At 39.2% G+C, this 16,468-nt stretch overlaps 1 protein-coding gene across 1 annotated transcript in view; it reads left to right on the top strand.

Annotated features, from left to right (window-relative positions):
* Positions 1-9,538: 9,538 nt before the first annotated feature.
* The window catches only part of LOC127677657 (vomeronasal type-2 receptor 26-like), a 31,402-nt gene continuing 24,472 nt past the window's right edge, over positions 9,539-16,468 (top strand). The window contains exons 1-3 of the mRNA XM_052172689.1: positions 9,539-9,753; positions 10,068-10,365; positions 14,113-14,922. Of these exons, the coding sequence (XP_052028649.1) occupies positions 9,539-9,753; positions 10,068-10,365; positions 14,113-14,922 (1,323 nt within the window). The remainder of the gene's footprint in view (positions 9,754-10,067; positions 10,366-14,112; positions 14,923-16,468) is intronic.

The following is a 16,468-nucleotide window of genomic DNA, read 5'->3' as shown; positions in this document are numbered from 1 at the left end:
TCAGCAACAAAAGAAAGTCTGGGGGAATCAGTATCCCTGACCTCAAGCAATACTACAGAGCAATAGTGTTAAAAAGTGCATGGTATTGGTACAGTGACAGACAGGAGGATCAATGGAACAGGATTGAAGATCCAGAAATGAACCCACACACCTATGGCCACTTGATCCTCGACAAAGAGGCTGAAAACATCCAATGGAAAAAAGATAGCCTTTTCAACAAATGGTGCTGGTTCAACTGGAGGTCAGCATGCAGAAGAATGCAAATTGATCCATCCTTGTGTCCTTGTACTAAGCTCAACTCCAAATGGATCAAGGACCTCCACATTAAGCCAGACACTCTGAAGCTAATAGAAAAGATACTGGGGAAGACACTTGAGGACATCGGTACAGGGAGAAAGTTTATGAACAGAACACCAATTGCATGTGCTCTAAGATCAAGAATTGACAAATGGGACCTCATAAAATTACAAAGTTTCTGTAAGGCAAAGGACACCATCAAGAAGACAAATCGGCAACCAACAAATTGGGAAAAGATCTTCACCAATCCTACATTAGATAGAGGGCTAATATCCAATATATATAAAGAACTCAAGAAGTTAGACTCCAGAAAACTGAACAACCCTATTAAAAAATGGGGTACAGAGTTAAACAAAGAATTCTCACCTGAAGAACTTCGGATGGCGGAGATGCATCTTAAAAAATGCTCAACTCCATTAGTCATTAGGGAAATGCAAATCAAAACAACCCTGAGATTTCACCTTACACCAGTCAGAATGGCTAAGATGAAAAATTCAGGAGACATCAGGTGTTGGAGAGGGTGTGGAGAAAGAGGAACACTCCTCCACTGCTAGTGGGGTTGCAAATTAGTACAACCACTCTGGAAATCAGTCTGGCGGTTCCTCCGAAAACTGGGCACCTCACTTCCAGAAGATCCTGCTATACCACTCCTGGGCATATACCCAGAGAATTCCCCACCATGTAATAAGGATACATGCTCTACTATGTTCATAGCAGCCCTATTTATAATTGCCAGATGCTGGAAAGAACCCAGGTATCCCTCAGCAGAAGAGTGGATGCAAAAAATGTGGTATATCTACACAATGGAGTACTATTCAGCCATTAGAAACAATGAATTCATGAAATTCTTAGGCAAATGGATGGAGCTAGAGAACATCATACTAAGTGAGGTAACCCAGACTCAAAAGGTGAATCATGGTATGCACTCACTAATAAGTGGATATTAACCTAGAAAACTGGAATACCCAAAACATAATCCACACATCAAATGAGGTACAAGAAGAAAGGAGGAATGGCCCCTTGTTCTGGAAAGACTCATTGAAGCAGTATTCGACAATACCAGAACGGGGAAGTGGGAAAGGGTGGGTGGGAGGACAGGGGAAGAGAAAGGGGCTTATTGGACTTTTGGGGAGTGGGGGGCTAGAAAAGGGGAAATCATTTGAAATGTAATTAAAAAATTATATCGAATAAAAAAAAGATACAATCCTTACTTAGTCATTGTTACAGTTAACTTCCTTCACATTGCAATTATAAAATGGTGTTACATTTTGTCTTAATTTATACTGAAACGGTGAACAATCAGATTGCAATTTATAACTTTTTGGGAAATTGTACAGGTGCCCAATGATATAAAAATATTTTTCTTTATTCATCCCATCTATGATTTTTCAGGGCTTCCTCAGTATCTCAAATAGTGTTCTCTTTTCATGGCTGTTCTCTGGCTTCATCTTTCAATGTTTTCTTTTCTTTTCTCTCTATCTCCTACCTCACAGGATATAACAATAAATAGTATTATTCAATGCTTAATGTTTCTTAAATTATACTTTATATTTTGTTAGAGGGAAAGAGCATGATTATCTCTATGAATAACGTTAGCCTCCTATTTTCTTAATACATTTGTATAATGAGTCCAAATAAAAGTGTTTGCAAAATATGACCATGGCGTTTTTAAACATCATCTTCTATTTTAATGGGAAGCCATATGAATTTCAGTTAGAGTTCAAGTACTCGGCACATATGCTCTGTCTTTCCATTGATTTTTAATACTGAATTAGAGACAGAGTCCACTACATCCCTTCTGTTTTGCCTGTATCAACATATAAGTACCTTTTCCATGTTGAACCTATCTCACTTTCTCCCATCAGTCCTTTAGGGTTTTTTTTGGGCCAGATATGACTTTACTTTCACCATTTAGGTTTTACGATTAGCAAAATATTAATTTACATACAATACTAATTTCTGTATTTTAATAGTACTTTAATTTTAATGTCGTTTATTCTAATGGTAAGCAGGATGCCACTGGAATTTATATGGAGTTACACTGACCCTGTAGATTGCTTTTGCTACAATAATTTTTATAACAGTATTTCCCTGAATACATGAGAATAAGAGGTCTTTGCGTATTCTGGTACCTTCTTTAATTTCATTTTTTTCAATGCATTAAAGTATTTATTATTGAACTCTTCCACTTTCTTGGCTAGGTACATTCTAAGAAATGTGTTTTTAGGAGTTTATTTTTAAGGAATGTTTTCCTGATTTACATTTTAGTATATTTGTTATTGGTTATAGGTGATATCATTTTTTATAATATTAAGTTTGTATCTTGACACTTTTCTAGACTTATTTTTGTATATTCTTTGTTTACATTCCCAATGATTTCCCTTTTTCTGGTTCCCCCCCACACCCGTAATTCCCATACGCCCTCTTACCTCTACCCATTCCCCAACCCCCCCTCACATTTCTGTCCTGGTACTCCCATAAAATGCTACATCAAGCCTTTCCAGGACCAGGGCCTTTTCCTTCCTTCTTTTTGGGAATCATTTGATATATTAATAGTGTCTTGAGTATTAGATCTTCTGGGCTAACTAGTATCCATTTATCAGTGACTGCATTCCATGTGTATTCTTTTGTGATTGTGTTATCTCACTTAGGATGATATTTTCCAGTTCAAACCGTTTGCCTAAAAATTTCATGAATTCATTGTTTTTAATTGTTGTGTAGTATTCCATCCATTGTGTAAATATTCTACATTTTCTATATCCATTCCTTCATTGAGGGACATGTTTTTTCTTTCCAGCTTCTGGCTATTATAAGTAAGGCTGCTAGGAACACAGTGGAGCACGTGTCATTATTGCATGCCAGCGAATCCTATGGGAATATTCCCAGGAGTGGTATAACAGGGTACTCCAGAGATGTCATGCCTAGTGGTCTGAGGAACCACCAGACTGATTTACAGAGTGCTTGTACCAGCTTGCAATCCCACCAGTAATGGAGGAGTTTTCCTCTTTTACCACATCCCCTTCAACACCTGCTGTCTCCTGAGTTTGTAATCTTAGCCATTCTGACTGATGTGAGGTAAATCTCAGCGTTGTTTTGATTTGCATTTTCCTAATGACTAATGATGTTGAACATTTCTTAAGGTGCTTCTCAGCCATTCAAAATTCTTCAGGTGAAAATTTTCTGTTTAGCTTTGTACCTATTTTATAATAGGTTTAATTGGTCTCTTGAGTTCTTTGTATATGTTGGATATTAGCCCTCTGTTAGATATAGAGTTTGTGAAGATCTTTTTCCAATTTGGTTGCTGCTTTGTCTGCTTCACAGTGTCCTTTGCCTTACAGAAACTTTGTAATTTTATGAGGTCCCATTTGTTAATTCTTGATCTTAGAGCATAAGTTGTGTTCTGTTCAGGAACTTTTCCTCTGTGCCCATGTCCTCAAGGGTCTTCCACAGTTCCTTTTCTATTAGTTTCAGTGTGTCTGATTTTATGTGGAGGTCCTTTATCCACTTGGAGTTGAGCTTAGTACAAGGAGCTAAGGATGGATCCATTCGCATTCTTCTCCATGCTGACCTCCAGTTGAACCAGCACCATTTGTTGAAAAGTCAATCTTTTTTTCCACTGGATGGTTGTAGCTCCTTTGTTGAAGATCAAGCGACCATAGGTTTGTGGGTTCATTTCTGGGTCTTCAATTCTATTCGATTGGTCTCCCTGCCTGTCACTGTAACAATACCACACAGATTTTAACATTATTGTTCGGTAGTACTGCTTGAGGTCCTGTATACTGATTCCCCCAGAAATTCTTTTACTGTTGAGAATAGTTTTAGCTATCCTGGGTTTTTTGTTATTCCAGATGAATTAGAGAATTGCACTTTCTAATTCTATAAAGAAATGAGCTAGAATTTTGATGGGGATTGCATTGAATCTGTATATTGCTTTTGACAAGTTGACCATTTTTACTGTATGAATCCTGCAAATCCATGAGAACAGAAGATTTTTCCATTTTCTGAGTTCTCTGATTTCCTTCTTCAGAGACCTGAAGTTCTCTTCATACAGATCTTTCATTTATTTTGTTAGAGTAGCACCAAGACACTTTATATTGTTCTTGGCTATTGTGAAAGGTGTCATTTCTCTAATTTCTTTCTCAGCCTGCTTATTATTTGATTATAGAAAGGCTACTAATTTGCTTGAGTTGATTTTATAACCAGCTACTTTTCTGAAGTTGTTCATAAGATGTAGGAGTTCTCTGGTAGAATTCTCTGGCGGACAGCCTATGGAACCTTGTGAAGTTGGACTGGATGTACTTATTAATTATGATATAGATATAGCTACAAGCCTGTCGGGGTCAAGGAGTGGCCTGTGGTAGTTTAGATAAGAATGGCTGCTTACAGGAAATACACCTCAGGGTCAAAGACAAACATTACCTTAGAGTAAAAGTCTGGAAGACAATTTTACAAGCAAATGGTCTCAGGAAACAAGCTGGAGTAGCCATTTTAATATCAGATAAATTTGACTTTCAGCCCAAAGTCATCAAAAGAGACTTTGAGGGACACTTCTTGCTGGTCAAAGGAAAAATACAACAAGAAAAACTCTCAATCCTGAACACCTATGCTCCAAATGCAAGGGCACCCTCTTTCGTAAAAGAAACTTTATTAAAGCTCAAAGCACAAACTGCACCTAATACAATAATTGTGGGTGACTTCAACACTGCACTTTCCTCAATGGACCTATCAGGAAAACAGAAACTAGAGAAAGGCTCACCTCCATCTTGGTTTCGGACTCCAGAGAGATTGTACAGACTGTGGTACACAAACATAATCCGAGGCCAACACCACGGGGGTCTGAGCCCAACAGGCGTTGGCCTGCACCCAGGCCCTGGGCTGTTTGGGGGGCCATCAGGGTGCCAACCCAGCCAGGAGGTTTTTTGCCCTGGTCTGCGCGCGCGCAGCCATTTTGCCTACAGGACGACAGAGAGCTCTGGCAAGCAGAGCCGTAACAGGCATAGCCTGAGGCTAACAAAGCGGGGGTCTAGGCCCCAAAAAGCACAGGACTGACCCCAAGAAGTGGGCGGCTTGGTGGGCCTTCTGTGTGTCAACCCGCCCAGGAGGTTGTTAGCACAGCAGACTCTCCCGGTGCTTTCGGGGAGCGCGAGTATGCATGCCTGCCATCCTGGTCACCTGGCAGACCCAATTAACAGTCATAGCCCTAGGGGAACTTTGCTCGGACTTTGGCCTCCCAGGCTTTTGCCTGGACTCAGGGCCTGGGCGGCCAGGCTGACATTGTGTGTGCCAGCCCGGTTGGGGGATCGACTGCCCAGCGGAGTGATCAGAACACAGGGGAGGTCCCGGCAGCATACACCATTGGCGCTCCCTGGGAGTGCACACGCGCTCCATCTGGTCCACAGACACAATCTGGGGCAAGGACTCAGGCGGGAGCCCTCAGCTCAACTCTCTCCGGTAGCCAGCATCAAACTAAATGGAGAGAAACTTGAAGCAATCCCACTAAAATCAGGGATTAGACAGGGCTGCCCCCTTTCTCCTTATCTTTTCAATATTGTACTTGAGGTACTAGCTCGGGCAATTTGACAACATAAGGAGGTCAAAGGGATACAAATTGGAAAGGAAGAAGTCAAACTATCATTATTTGCAGACGACATGATAGTCTACCTAAGTGACCCAAAAAACTCCACTAGAGAGCTCCTACAGCTGATAAACAACTTCAGCAAAGTGGCAGGTTATAAAAGCAACACAAGCAAATCAGTGGCCTTCCTATACTCAAAGGATAAGCAGGCTGAGAAAGAAATTAGGGAAATGACCCCCTTCACAATAGCCACAAACAGTATAAAGTATCTTGGGATGACTCTTACCAAACATGTGAAAGATCTGTATGACAAGAACTTCAAGACTCTGAAGAAGGAAATGGAAGAAGAGCTCAAAAAATGGGAAAACCTCCCATGCTCATGGATCGGTAGAATCAATATAGTTAAAATGGCCATTTTGCCAAAAGCAATATACAGATTCAATGCAATACCCATCAAAATCCCAACTCAATTCTTCACAGAGTTAGAAAGAGCAATTATCAAATTCATCTGGAACAACAAAAAACCCAGGATAGCTAAAACTATTCTCAGCAACAAAAGAAAATCTAGGGGAATCAGTATCCCTGACCTCAAGCAATACTACAGAGCAATAGTGTTAAAAACAGCATGGTATTGATGCAGTGACAGGCAGGAAGATCAATGGAACAGGATTGAAGATCCAGAAATGAACCCACACATCTATCGCCACTTGATCCTCGACAAAGAGGCTGAAAACATCCAATGGAAAAAAGATAGCCTTTTCAACAAATGGTGCTGGTTCAACTGGAGGTCAGCATGCAGAAGAATGCGAATTGATCCATCCTTGTCTCCTTGTACTAAGCTCAAATCCAAATGGATCAAGGACCTCCACATAAAGCCAGACACTCTGAAGCTAATAGAAAAGAAACTGGGGAAGATCCTTGAGGACATCGGTACAGGGAGAAAGTTTCTGAACAGGACACCAATAGCGTATACTCTAAGAGCAAGAATTGACAAATGGGACCTCATAAAATTACAAAGTTTCTGTAAGGCAAAGGACACCATCAAGAGGACAAATCGGCAACCAACAAATTGGGAAAAGATCTTCATCAATCCTACATTAGATAGAGGGCTAATATCCAATATATATAAAGAACTCAAGAAGTTAGACTCCAGAAAACTGAACAACCCTATTAAAAATGGGGTACAGAGTTAAACAAAGAATTCTCACCTGAAGAACTTCGGATGGCGGAGAAGCATCTTAAAAAATGCTCAACTTCTTTAGTCATTAGGGAAATGCAAATCAAAACAACCCTCAGATTTCATCTTACACCAGTCAGAATGGCTAAGATGAAAAATTCAGGAGACATCAGGTGTTGAAGAGGGTGTGGAGAAAGAGGAACACTCCTCCACTGCTGGTGGGGTTGCAAATTGGTACAACCACTCTGGAAATCAGTCTGGCGGTTCCTCCGAAAACTGGGCACCTCACTTCCAGAAGATCCTGCTATACCACTCCTGGGCATATACCCAGAGAATTCCCCACCATGTAATAAGGATACATGCTCTACTATGTTCATAGCAGCCCTATTTATAATTGCCAGATGCTGGAAAGAACCCAGGTATCCCTCAACAGAAGAGTGGATGCAAAAAATGTGGTATATCTACACAATGGAGTACTATTCAGCCTTTAGAAACAATGAATTCATGAAATTCTTAGGCAAATGGATGGAGCTAGAGAACATCATACTAAGTGAGGTAACCCAGACTCAAAAGGTGAATCATGGTATGCACTCACTAATAAGTGGATATTAACTTAGAAAACTGGAATACCCAAAACATAATCCACACATCAAATGAGGTACAAGAAGAAAGGAGGAGTGGCCCCTGGTTCTGGAAAGACTCAGTGAAGCAGTATTCGTCAAAACCAGAATGTGGAAGTGGGAAGGGGTGGGTGGGAGGACAGGGGAAGAGAAGGTGGCTTACGGGACTTTCGGTGAGTGGGGGGGCTAGAAAAGGGGAAATCATTTGAAATGTAAATAAATTATATCGAATAAAAATGTAAAAAAAAAGCTACAAAGGAAAATGATCATGCAACTTATAAATTCCAACCTATTAGAATTATACTTTTCATCTTTACAGAGGCTCTAAAAGACAGAATGGCCTGGATAAATGTCATTGAGACTGTAAGAGACCACAGATGGTAGTTAAGGCTCCTATACCCAGCATAACTTTCAATCACCATAGATGGAGAAAAGAAAATATTTTATGAGAAATATCAAACTAAATATCCATGCACAATTCCATCCTTACACAGGATACAAGACCAAAAACTGTACTCCAAGGACATTAAGTACATGCACAGAAATGCAGGAAATAAAACATTGCATGCTAGCAAAGCCAAAAAAATCATGAAAGTGCACACACACACACACACACACACACACACACACACACACACACACACACACACACACACACAGAGAAGCACACACATCACAGACAGAAACACACACCCCATACACAAACCTACACACTATCACCACATATATCAAAGGAAGAATTAACAATCGGTCACCAAATGCAGACACTATGTGGATGCCATTCAGTTCATGTTGACAGGATCCTGATATAGCTGTTTCCTGATAGTCTCTGCCAGAGCCTGGCATGTACAGAGGTGGATACTCACAGCCATCCATTGAACTGATCATGGGGTCCCTAATGGAGGAGTTAGAGAAAGGACTGAAGGAGCTGAAGGTGTTTGCAACCCCTTAGGAAGAACAACAATAAAAACCAAGGAGACTCCCCAGAGCTCTCAGGGACAAAACCATCCAGCAAAGAGTACATGTGGAGGGACTCATTGTTCCAGCTGCATATGTTGCAGATAATGACATTGTCTGTCATCAATGGGGAAAAGGCCCTTGGTCCAATGAATGCTTGGTTGCCCAGTGTAGGAAAATGACAGGCCAGTGAGGTGGGAGTAGGTGGGTGGGTGGGGTAGCACACTCATAGAAGTATGGGGTGAGGGAATAGGATAGGACAGATCTGGAGAGGAATGCGGGAAAGGGGATAACATTTGAAATGTAAATACATAAAATATCCAATAAAAAGTAGGAGTTGATATTTGACCCAATATAGTAACCAGAAATAATATTTTCTAATGTAACACTATTTCTTTTCCTTACAGAAATACTCTAAAATGATATTGATGTTAAATAATTCAGTCTAGTTCTTTCCTAACAAACAATGAGCCCTTTGCTGCCTCCTTCAGATGACTCTTCATGATTTAATTTTGTTTCCACTGGTTAGTCTCAGCTCAGTGAGTGTACACACCCCACAGGTGTTTTAGTGGACTTCACACTTTTTCTTAATTGTGTGTTTTCCTACTGAGAATCAGGATTCCCAGGTGCCAAGTGAGAGGTTTCTGAGCCCTTGGAGACTCACAGTGACTCTGTGAAGGAGACATAATCTAGGGCTAAAAAGGTATAAAGCAGATTGGACTCCAGGGAACTGAGGGAGTGTTTGGATACTGGTGGGCCTGGACCAGGACAAAACAATGCTTCATAACCTTGATCCACATGGATCAACCAGACATCTTTTACCAGTTTGTTGATGTGCTCCCAGGGATGAATAGTCCAAGATTCTCAACTGAACAGATATCTGGATTTTATCAATTATTTATCAATGTTATTATGGAATTACTCATTGCTTTCTCTCTCCTGATTGTCCTCATTGTATTCCAGGAACAAATTTTTTGTTTCTCCTTAAGTATACCTGCTTCTCCTGGCTACTATCAAGATGGGCATTTTGTTATTGGAGGACTCTTTTCCCTCAGAGTGACTGCTAGAGACAAACGAATTAAATTTGGCTTTAATGATACAATGGCGATACCAGAAGTTGTTATTGTGTAAGTGTTTGACTTCTTTGTTTAAAAAAAATAGAGTTTCAGGATTTCATACATATAAACAAGACATATTGATCTGACTATAGTCTGCTGCTGTTTCCCTTGCGATGTCTCCTGCCTTCAACTTTATGGGTTCGCTCTGTCTGTCTGTCTTTCTTTCTCTCAGTCTCTCTCCAATTTTAATGTATTGAGTTCATTTAGACATGCCAGTATTGCAGAAGTATAGGGCATTATCTAGAGTCTAGGCAAGCTACTAGACAAACCTCTTAATGAAACTGACAGAAAAGAAAACTTTTTCTTTCAATTTTTCCTCCCAGGAATCTCACCAAAAATTATCAGCACATGTTGGCAATGGTTTTTGCTATAGAAAAAATCAACAAGGAGCCAAATATTCTATTCAATATGTCCCTGGGATTCTATCTGTTCAATGATGACTTTTTTGAAACAAGGGCTATGGAAAGTTCTATGGCTTTGCTCTCAGGAGGGAGCCCCCCAATTCCTAACTACAGCTGCAGGCCTGAGAAGACTGATAAGCTGGTTGCAGTGATAGGAGGCATTTCAACAGGAATATCAGCTCAGATCTCTCGAGTTCTAAGTCTCTACAATGTCCCACAGGTACACAAAGCATCCTGCTTTCCAGGTTAAACATAGTAAGATAGTAATAAATACAAATTAATCCAGTTATTGATTATTGATGAGGTATGGGACTGCTTAATAATTTACTATTTTGTAATCAATTTTAATTCTGACGTATAAATTTTTCTTAACATTATATTATGTTAGTAAAATCAATTCAATTTCAAACCTTTAAAATTGAAAAAAATATAAGTAAAAGTAATGAGAACCTGTATTCTTTCCACTCCAAGAAAATTTCTTTTGCTATTTATCATTTTTAATTCTGTCTTTATTTTGTATCCAGTTTTAAAGCATCATAAAGCATGAAGTCTATAATAATTCTATGCACATATGTACACAGTAACTACTATGAACATATTTCTGATTATTTTATTGTGGTATCAGCTCAGATTGCCATATAAGATTCATTTATACTAAGAAGCATGGGTCAGACTTAGTCTGGCTGGACATTTGTGCTGTTTGTAATTTTCTCCTGTTGAGAGGAAAGTGTTTACTTTTGTCTTTGTTTAAAAATCTTTCTGTTGATCAGTAACTATTTCTTATAAACAATGCTAGAGAGGTAGCATTTATAAGACAGTTGCATCCTAACTAGTCATAAACTTGGAAAGGTTTACTTAGAAAGTTTGCAAATAACAGTGATCCAGTGTTTAAAGTTTCCTTCTATCCTCAGTGAAGTAACTTAAATCTTAGTAAAATGAATGTGGCTGCCATGCTGTTTCATTTTTATTATCAATTTTTACCTATTTGTTTATTTTAGACGCATTCTCACTATGCAAATTTGCCCAGTCTTGAATTTCCTTTGCAGCCCAAGATAGCATTAGAGAGATCCTCATGCCTTTACTTGCCCATGGCTGGGATTTTAATCATACTCCATCATGCTTGACTAGATTTTTATTTTACAAGATTTTATGAGTTATTTTTAAAATATTTGCCATTTTATTTATTTACATTTCAAATGCTTTCTCCTTTCTCAGCCTAACCTCCCAAAACCATCCTATTCCCCTTCCTCTTTGACTCTAAGAGGATAATTCTGCAACCACCCACCCACTCTGGCCTCACTCCTCTAGCATCCTCTTTTACAAAGAGCCTCCACAGGATCAAATGCCTCCCCTCCCTTTGGTGCCAGATAAGGCATTCCTCTGATACATATGTAGTAGGAGTCATGGAACCACCCATGTATATTACTGTGTCCATGGGATCTCTGAGGAGTCTAGTTTGTTAATACTGTTCTTCATAAGGTGTTTCCATCCCTTTCACCTCCTTTAGTCTTTCCCCTAACTCTTCCCCTAAGTCAATCCAATGGTTGGCAGTGAGATTCTGCCTCTGTCTTCTCTTGGTGCTGGCAGATCCTCACAGAGGACAGCTGTACTAGCTTGAGGGTAGTTCAGTGATGCCATCCCTCTACTTGGGGCCCTTTCTCTTTGGCTAATTCTAATTCAACGTAATTCTGTACTTTTTGGCTAATATCTACTTATCACTGAGAATATACCTTTTGAGTATGTCCTCTTGGGTCTGGGTTACCTCAACCAGGGTGATATTTTGTAGTTCTATCCATCCTCGTGTAAAATTCATGCTATCCTCCTTTTTAATATTTGAAATTCAAAAATTTCTCTGTCACCTATGTCTACCTGGCTGCCTGTGGCTACTGAATCTTACACACATAGCCTAACACAAGTTCAATACACTCACAATGTCCTGAGACATTTTTATCATTTCTTTTAGTAATCCCCTCACACTTCTTAAGCATGAATTGTGGAGCTGGCAGTGCTGTATTGTAGGCCATATTCTATTCATGTTTCTTTGGTTTTATCATGTTGGTATTTTTGTTAGAGTTTTTCTGTGTAGAATAAGTACACCATCTCTAGTGTATGTAAATGAATCCCTAATATATACAAATCATTCCAACTTTACCTGTGACCGATAGTCCCTTCTTTCAATTTCTTGTCTTCTCCAGCCTAAGTGCTCTATGTCTGTTCTCAACTAGTTCTGTGTGTTAGGTCCTCTGTATGCTGAATCTTACATCTTTCTTTCTTGATTAATTTTCACTTTTTCAGAGCACATTCTTGAGTTGAAGAAAATTTACAAAGATTGTTCTGTGGTGGGTTTTTCATTTGACTTACCTGGATAGTAATTTTCAGCAGGTTTATTTAGTTATTTATTGTATTTTCAGTTTTTTTTCTCCACATTTTAAAATTTCTCCACCTAATGCCTATTTGCTAAGTTCTATTTAGATGCAGAATTGATTCTCTTTTGCCGTGTACCTGCTTATGTGAGCATTGTTTATGATGTTTGGTGAATATTGTTTACTTGATGCAGCATATGTAACTCATGCCATTTTTCTTATTCTCTTTGATTTCTAATACTGAGGAATCATGACCTGATGGAGATACCATAGTTGTTTGTTCTGTCTCTCTCTGAGTCTCCCTCTCCCCCTTTCTGTCTCTATCTCAGTGTCTGTCCCTGTCTCTCTTTTTCAGTGTGTTTGCCTGTGTGTTTATGTGTATGTGTGCATGAGTGTGTGTTTGTGTTTGACCATGTGCGTGTCTGTGTATATGTGTGTGTGTGTGTGTGTGTGTGCATGTTCATGTGGGTGTGCATGATTGTATGTGTGTTTGTGTGCTATGTGTCTCATATATGATGTATGTCAGGACTGTATAGGTAGGCATATCAGGACAACTGATATTCTTTCTTCATCACTTTCTCCACTGTTGTTTGAAATCAGAGTACTGAATCAGAAGCTTGAGATTTTGAGCTGATTGGCCAGAAAGCTCTAGGGATTTACCTGTCTCCACCCTGCTATGGTAGGGTGTAAGCACACACAGCCATGTCTGACTTGTTATGGGGATTCTGAAGATTCTACTGCAGGCCCTTCTGCTTGTAAGGAAGTACTTCAAACCCAGTGAGCCGAGCCCCCTTTCAGTGTCATGATTATATATATACATGTGTATGTGTGCGTGTATATATATATATATCCTACACTATCCTACAATATATTGGATTTGTCAAAGCATCTTCATGCATGTTTAGTATTATACATTGTTCTTCAGTCTCCTCAGTCCTGGCTTTGACCTACTGGATTCTACAGTCATAATTTGATGTTGAGTTAACTTCTAGACACCATAACAGTAAACTAAATCTTCCCTCCATAAACTACCTGAGCCAAACCTCTTCTTACCTAACTATTATGTTTCTTGCCATTGTGACCCCTTCCATTTTGACCCCTTCCTCTGAGTCAACCTCATCCAGGCCTGTTCAGTTTCCTGCAGACTCTGTGAGGTGTTGTCACTCCACATTCCCTTTTATGATGCTCCATAAATTCCGGTTTTTGTTTGTTTGTTTTGTTATGTTTTATTTTTGTTTTGGATTTGTGACATCAAGTAAACAGGCCTTTAGGGTTAATGTTTCTCCACTTCTATTATCAGGAAGAATAAAGTTTTGAAGTGAGAGATTTGCAAATGGTTGTGTTTGACTGGTATAACCTGAGTGGAGATCAGGAGATAGACACTTTGTGGCCTTTTCTCATATGTTCTATAAAAGGACAAAGGAAAAGGTACATTTTGTGTATGCAGTGAAGAGTAAATGACATAGGTAACAAACTGGTATTACTTTGTAAAGTTATTTAACTGTTCAATTTCTCCTAGTGTGCATAAGCAGAAAAGGTAAACCAAATTATTTGAAAATAAATCTAATTGTCGTGACTACTATAGTGACTTTCTTTCTGTTCAGATCAGCTATGCTCCTTTTGATGCAAGTCTTGGGACCAGAATCCAGCTCGAGTCTCCTTACCAGTTTCCTGTGCACACTGCAGCTCTGTACCAGGGAATAATTCACCTGCTGCTATACTTCACTTGGGTCTGGGTTGGTCTGGTGGTTCCAGATGATATGAGGGGAGAACACTTCATTAAGGAAATCAGAGAGGAGATGATTAACCATGGAATTTGTGTTACATTTGCAGAAAAGGGTCCAGTATTTCCTTCTTTTGGTGACATAGGCTGGTACCAATTAATAATAAGTCTCACATTGACACGTATTGTCATTGCCTTTGGTGACACTCACGATTTTCTGAAACTTGTCTCTCTCATCATTTCCAGTAAAACTTTTGGTAATATCTGGATCACAACTTCTGATTGGTATACTGCCATATTACCCTTTAAACAAAATCTAATTTATACATACTTTGGTGGAGCATTATCATTTTCAGTTCACAAGGATGAAATTCTGGGATTCAAGGATTTTCAAAGAAGTGTTCACCCTACGAAATACCCTCATGATATCTTTATCCAGCATGTGTGGTCAAATTTATTTGAATGTCCACATTTCTATGAGCATGGAGTCAAGAAACTAAGTCAATGTGAGCAAAATGGCAGCCTGAGCACACGATCTCTGAATGTTTGGGATATGAATACCTCACCCTTGAGCTACAACGTCCATGCAGCTGTGTATGCCATTACCCAGGCACTTCATGAGGAGCTGTCACTCAGAGTGAATGGAGACTCATTGGATCAAGGTGGACTCCAGCCTCCTCTCCCATGGAAGGTAACAATAACTATGTTTATGCTTTCCTAGAGTATTAGGCCTTGGTTTTAATTTCTGCATTTTGATTCATGATCTGACATATCATCCATGATTCATCATCATTGGTTTCAGGAAGTTCCGTTTCACTAGTGTTAGATAAACATTTCTTATGCTAGCATGCTACTTTATGTTACTGTCTCCTTCTCAAAGTATTCATGTTTATTCAGTAGCATAAAGTAGCATAAAGAAATAGTTAGAAAAAACATGCCATAGTGCTTGAAGTTGAGCTAACATTTCTATCAGAAAACAATATGTGCATGCTGTTGAGAAAATGATATTCCTAGTTTAAGAAAATTAAAACAATAATATTTAAGTTATTTAATTTTCTTGTATTACTCCTTTTAATGTTCTGTGAAGTAATGATAATACACAACAGAAGAGATTTGTACAAGTATAAATGTGGCATATTTTAAGGATTTTAGGTATATTTGATGTCAAAAGTTTGTTTTGTTTTGATAAACAGACCCTAGAAAAGATATAGCTTTTATGAGACTAGACATTCTCATCCGTGACTGTTCTCCAGCCTACTTCTTTGACTTGTTGCTGTTGTTGTGGTCTATTGTACTTGGTTCTACCTTAGTTCTCTGAACCACATAGCCTCATATTCCTCGCAATCCAGGCTGTTTCTTTCATTGGTTGTCTCTGATGTCCCGAGCCTCAAGTTAAAGCAGTCATTCATTGGTTGATCAGTTCCACACATTCTGAGCCACCATTGCCCCCAATCCATGTTGTAGTCAGGACAGATTGTTGAGTCCAAGGTTTGATGAATGGGTTGGTGTCTGACATGTACCACTGGAAGCCTTGCCTGCTTATAGAATATGGCCAGTTCAGGTTCCATATTCTCCATTACTAAGTTCTCACTAAGGTGACCTTCATTGGTTTCAGGAAGTTCCGTTTCACTAGGTTTGACATCTACTCTAAATGCCCTAGTATTCCATCTCTCTCTGTGTGTCTCTCTGACCATACCCTCTCCCTGTGTACTGCCCTTCACAATTTTTTTCCTTTCTGTTCCTATCTCCATACACCCTCTCATCTACCCAACAAATCTTTTGCATTCCCAGGGATTTTCATTTGACCAGTCTACCCCAACCCCAATAATTCACCTTGTTACTTACACTCTCCAGAGTAGTATTCCATTAAGTAAATATACCACATTCTCTTTATCCATTCTTCCATTGAGAAACATCTACTTTGTTTCTAGTTTCCTGATATTTTAAACAAAGACACTATGAACTATTTGAGCAAGTGTACTTGTGGTAAGATGTAGTGTCCTTTGGCTATATTCTCAAAAGTGGTATAGATGGGTCATGAAGTAGATAGATTCCCAATTTTCTGAGGATCCATCATAATTATTTCTATAGTTTCTGTACAAATTTGCACTTCCTTCATCGATGTAATTATGTTCCCCTTGCTCCATTTCCTTGCCAGTATAAGCTGTAACTTTTAACATTGATTTTAGGCATGTTGACATGTGTACAAGAGAAGCTCAAAGTAGTTTTGATTTGCA

The sequence above is a fragment of the Apodemus sylvaticus genome, chromosome 2 (assembly GCF_947179515.1).
Source record: "Apodemus sylvaticus chromosome 2, mApoSyl1.1, whole genome shotgun sequence".
Lineage (NCBI taxonomy): Eukaryota > Metazoa > Chordata > Mammalia > Rodentia > Muridae > Apodemus > Apodemus sylvaticus.
Note: the sequence above shows the minus strand (reverse complement) of the source record. Positions and strands in the feature narration are given on the sequence as shown.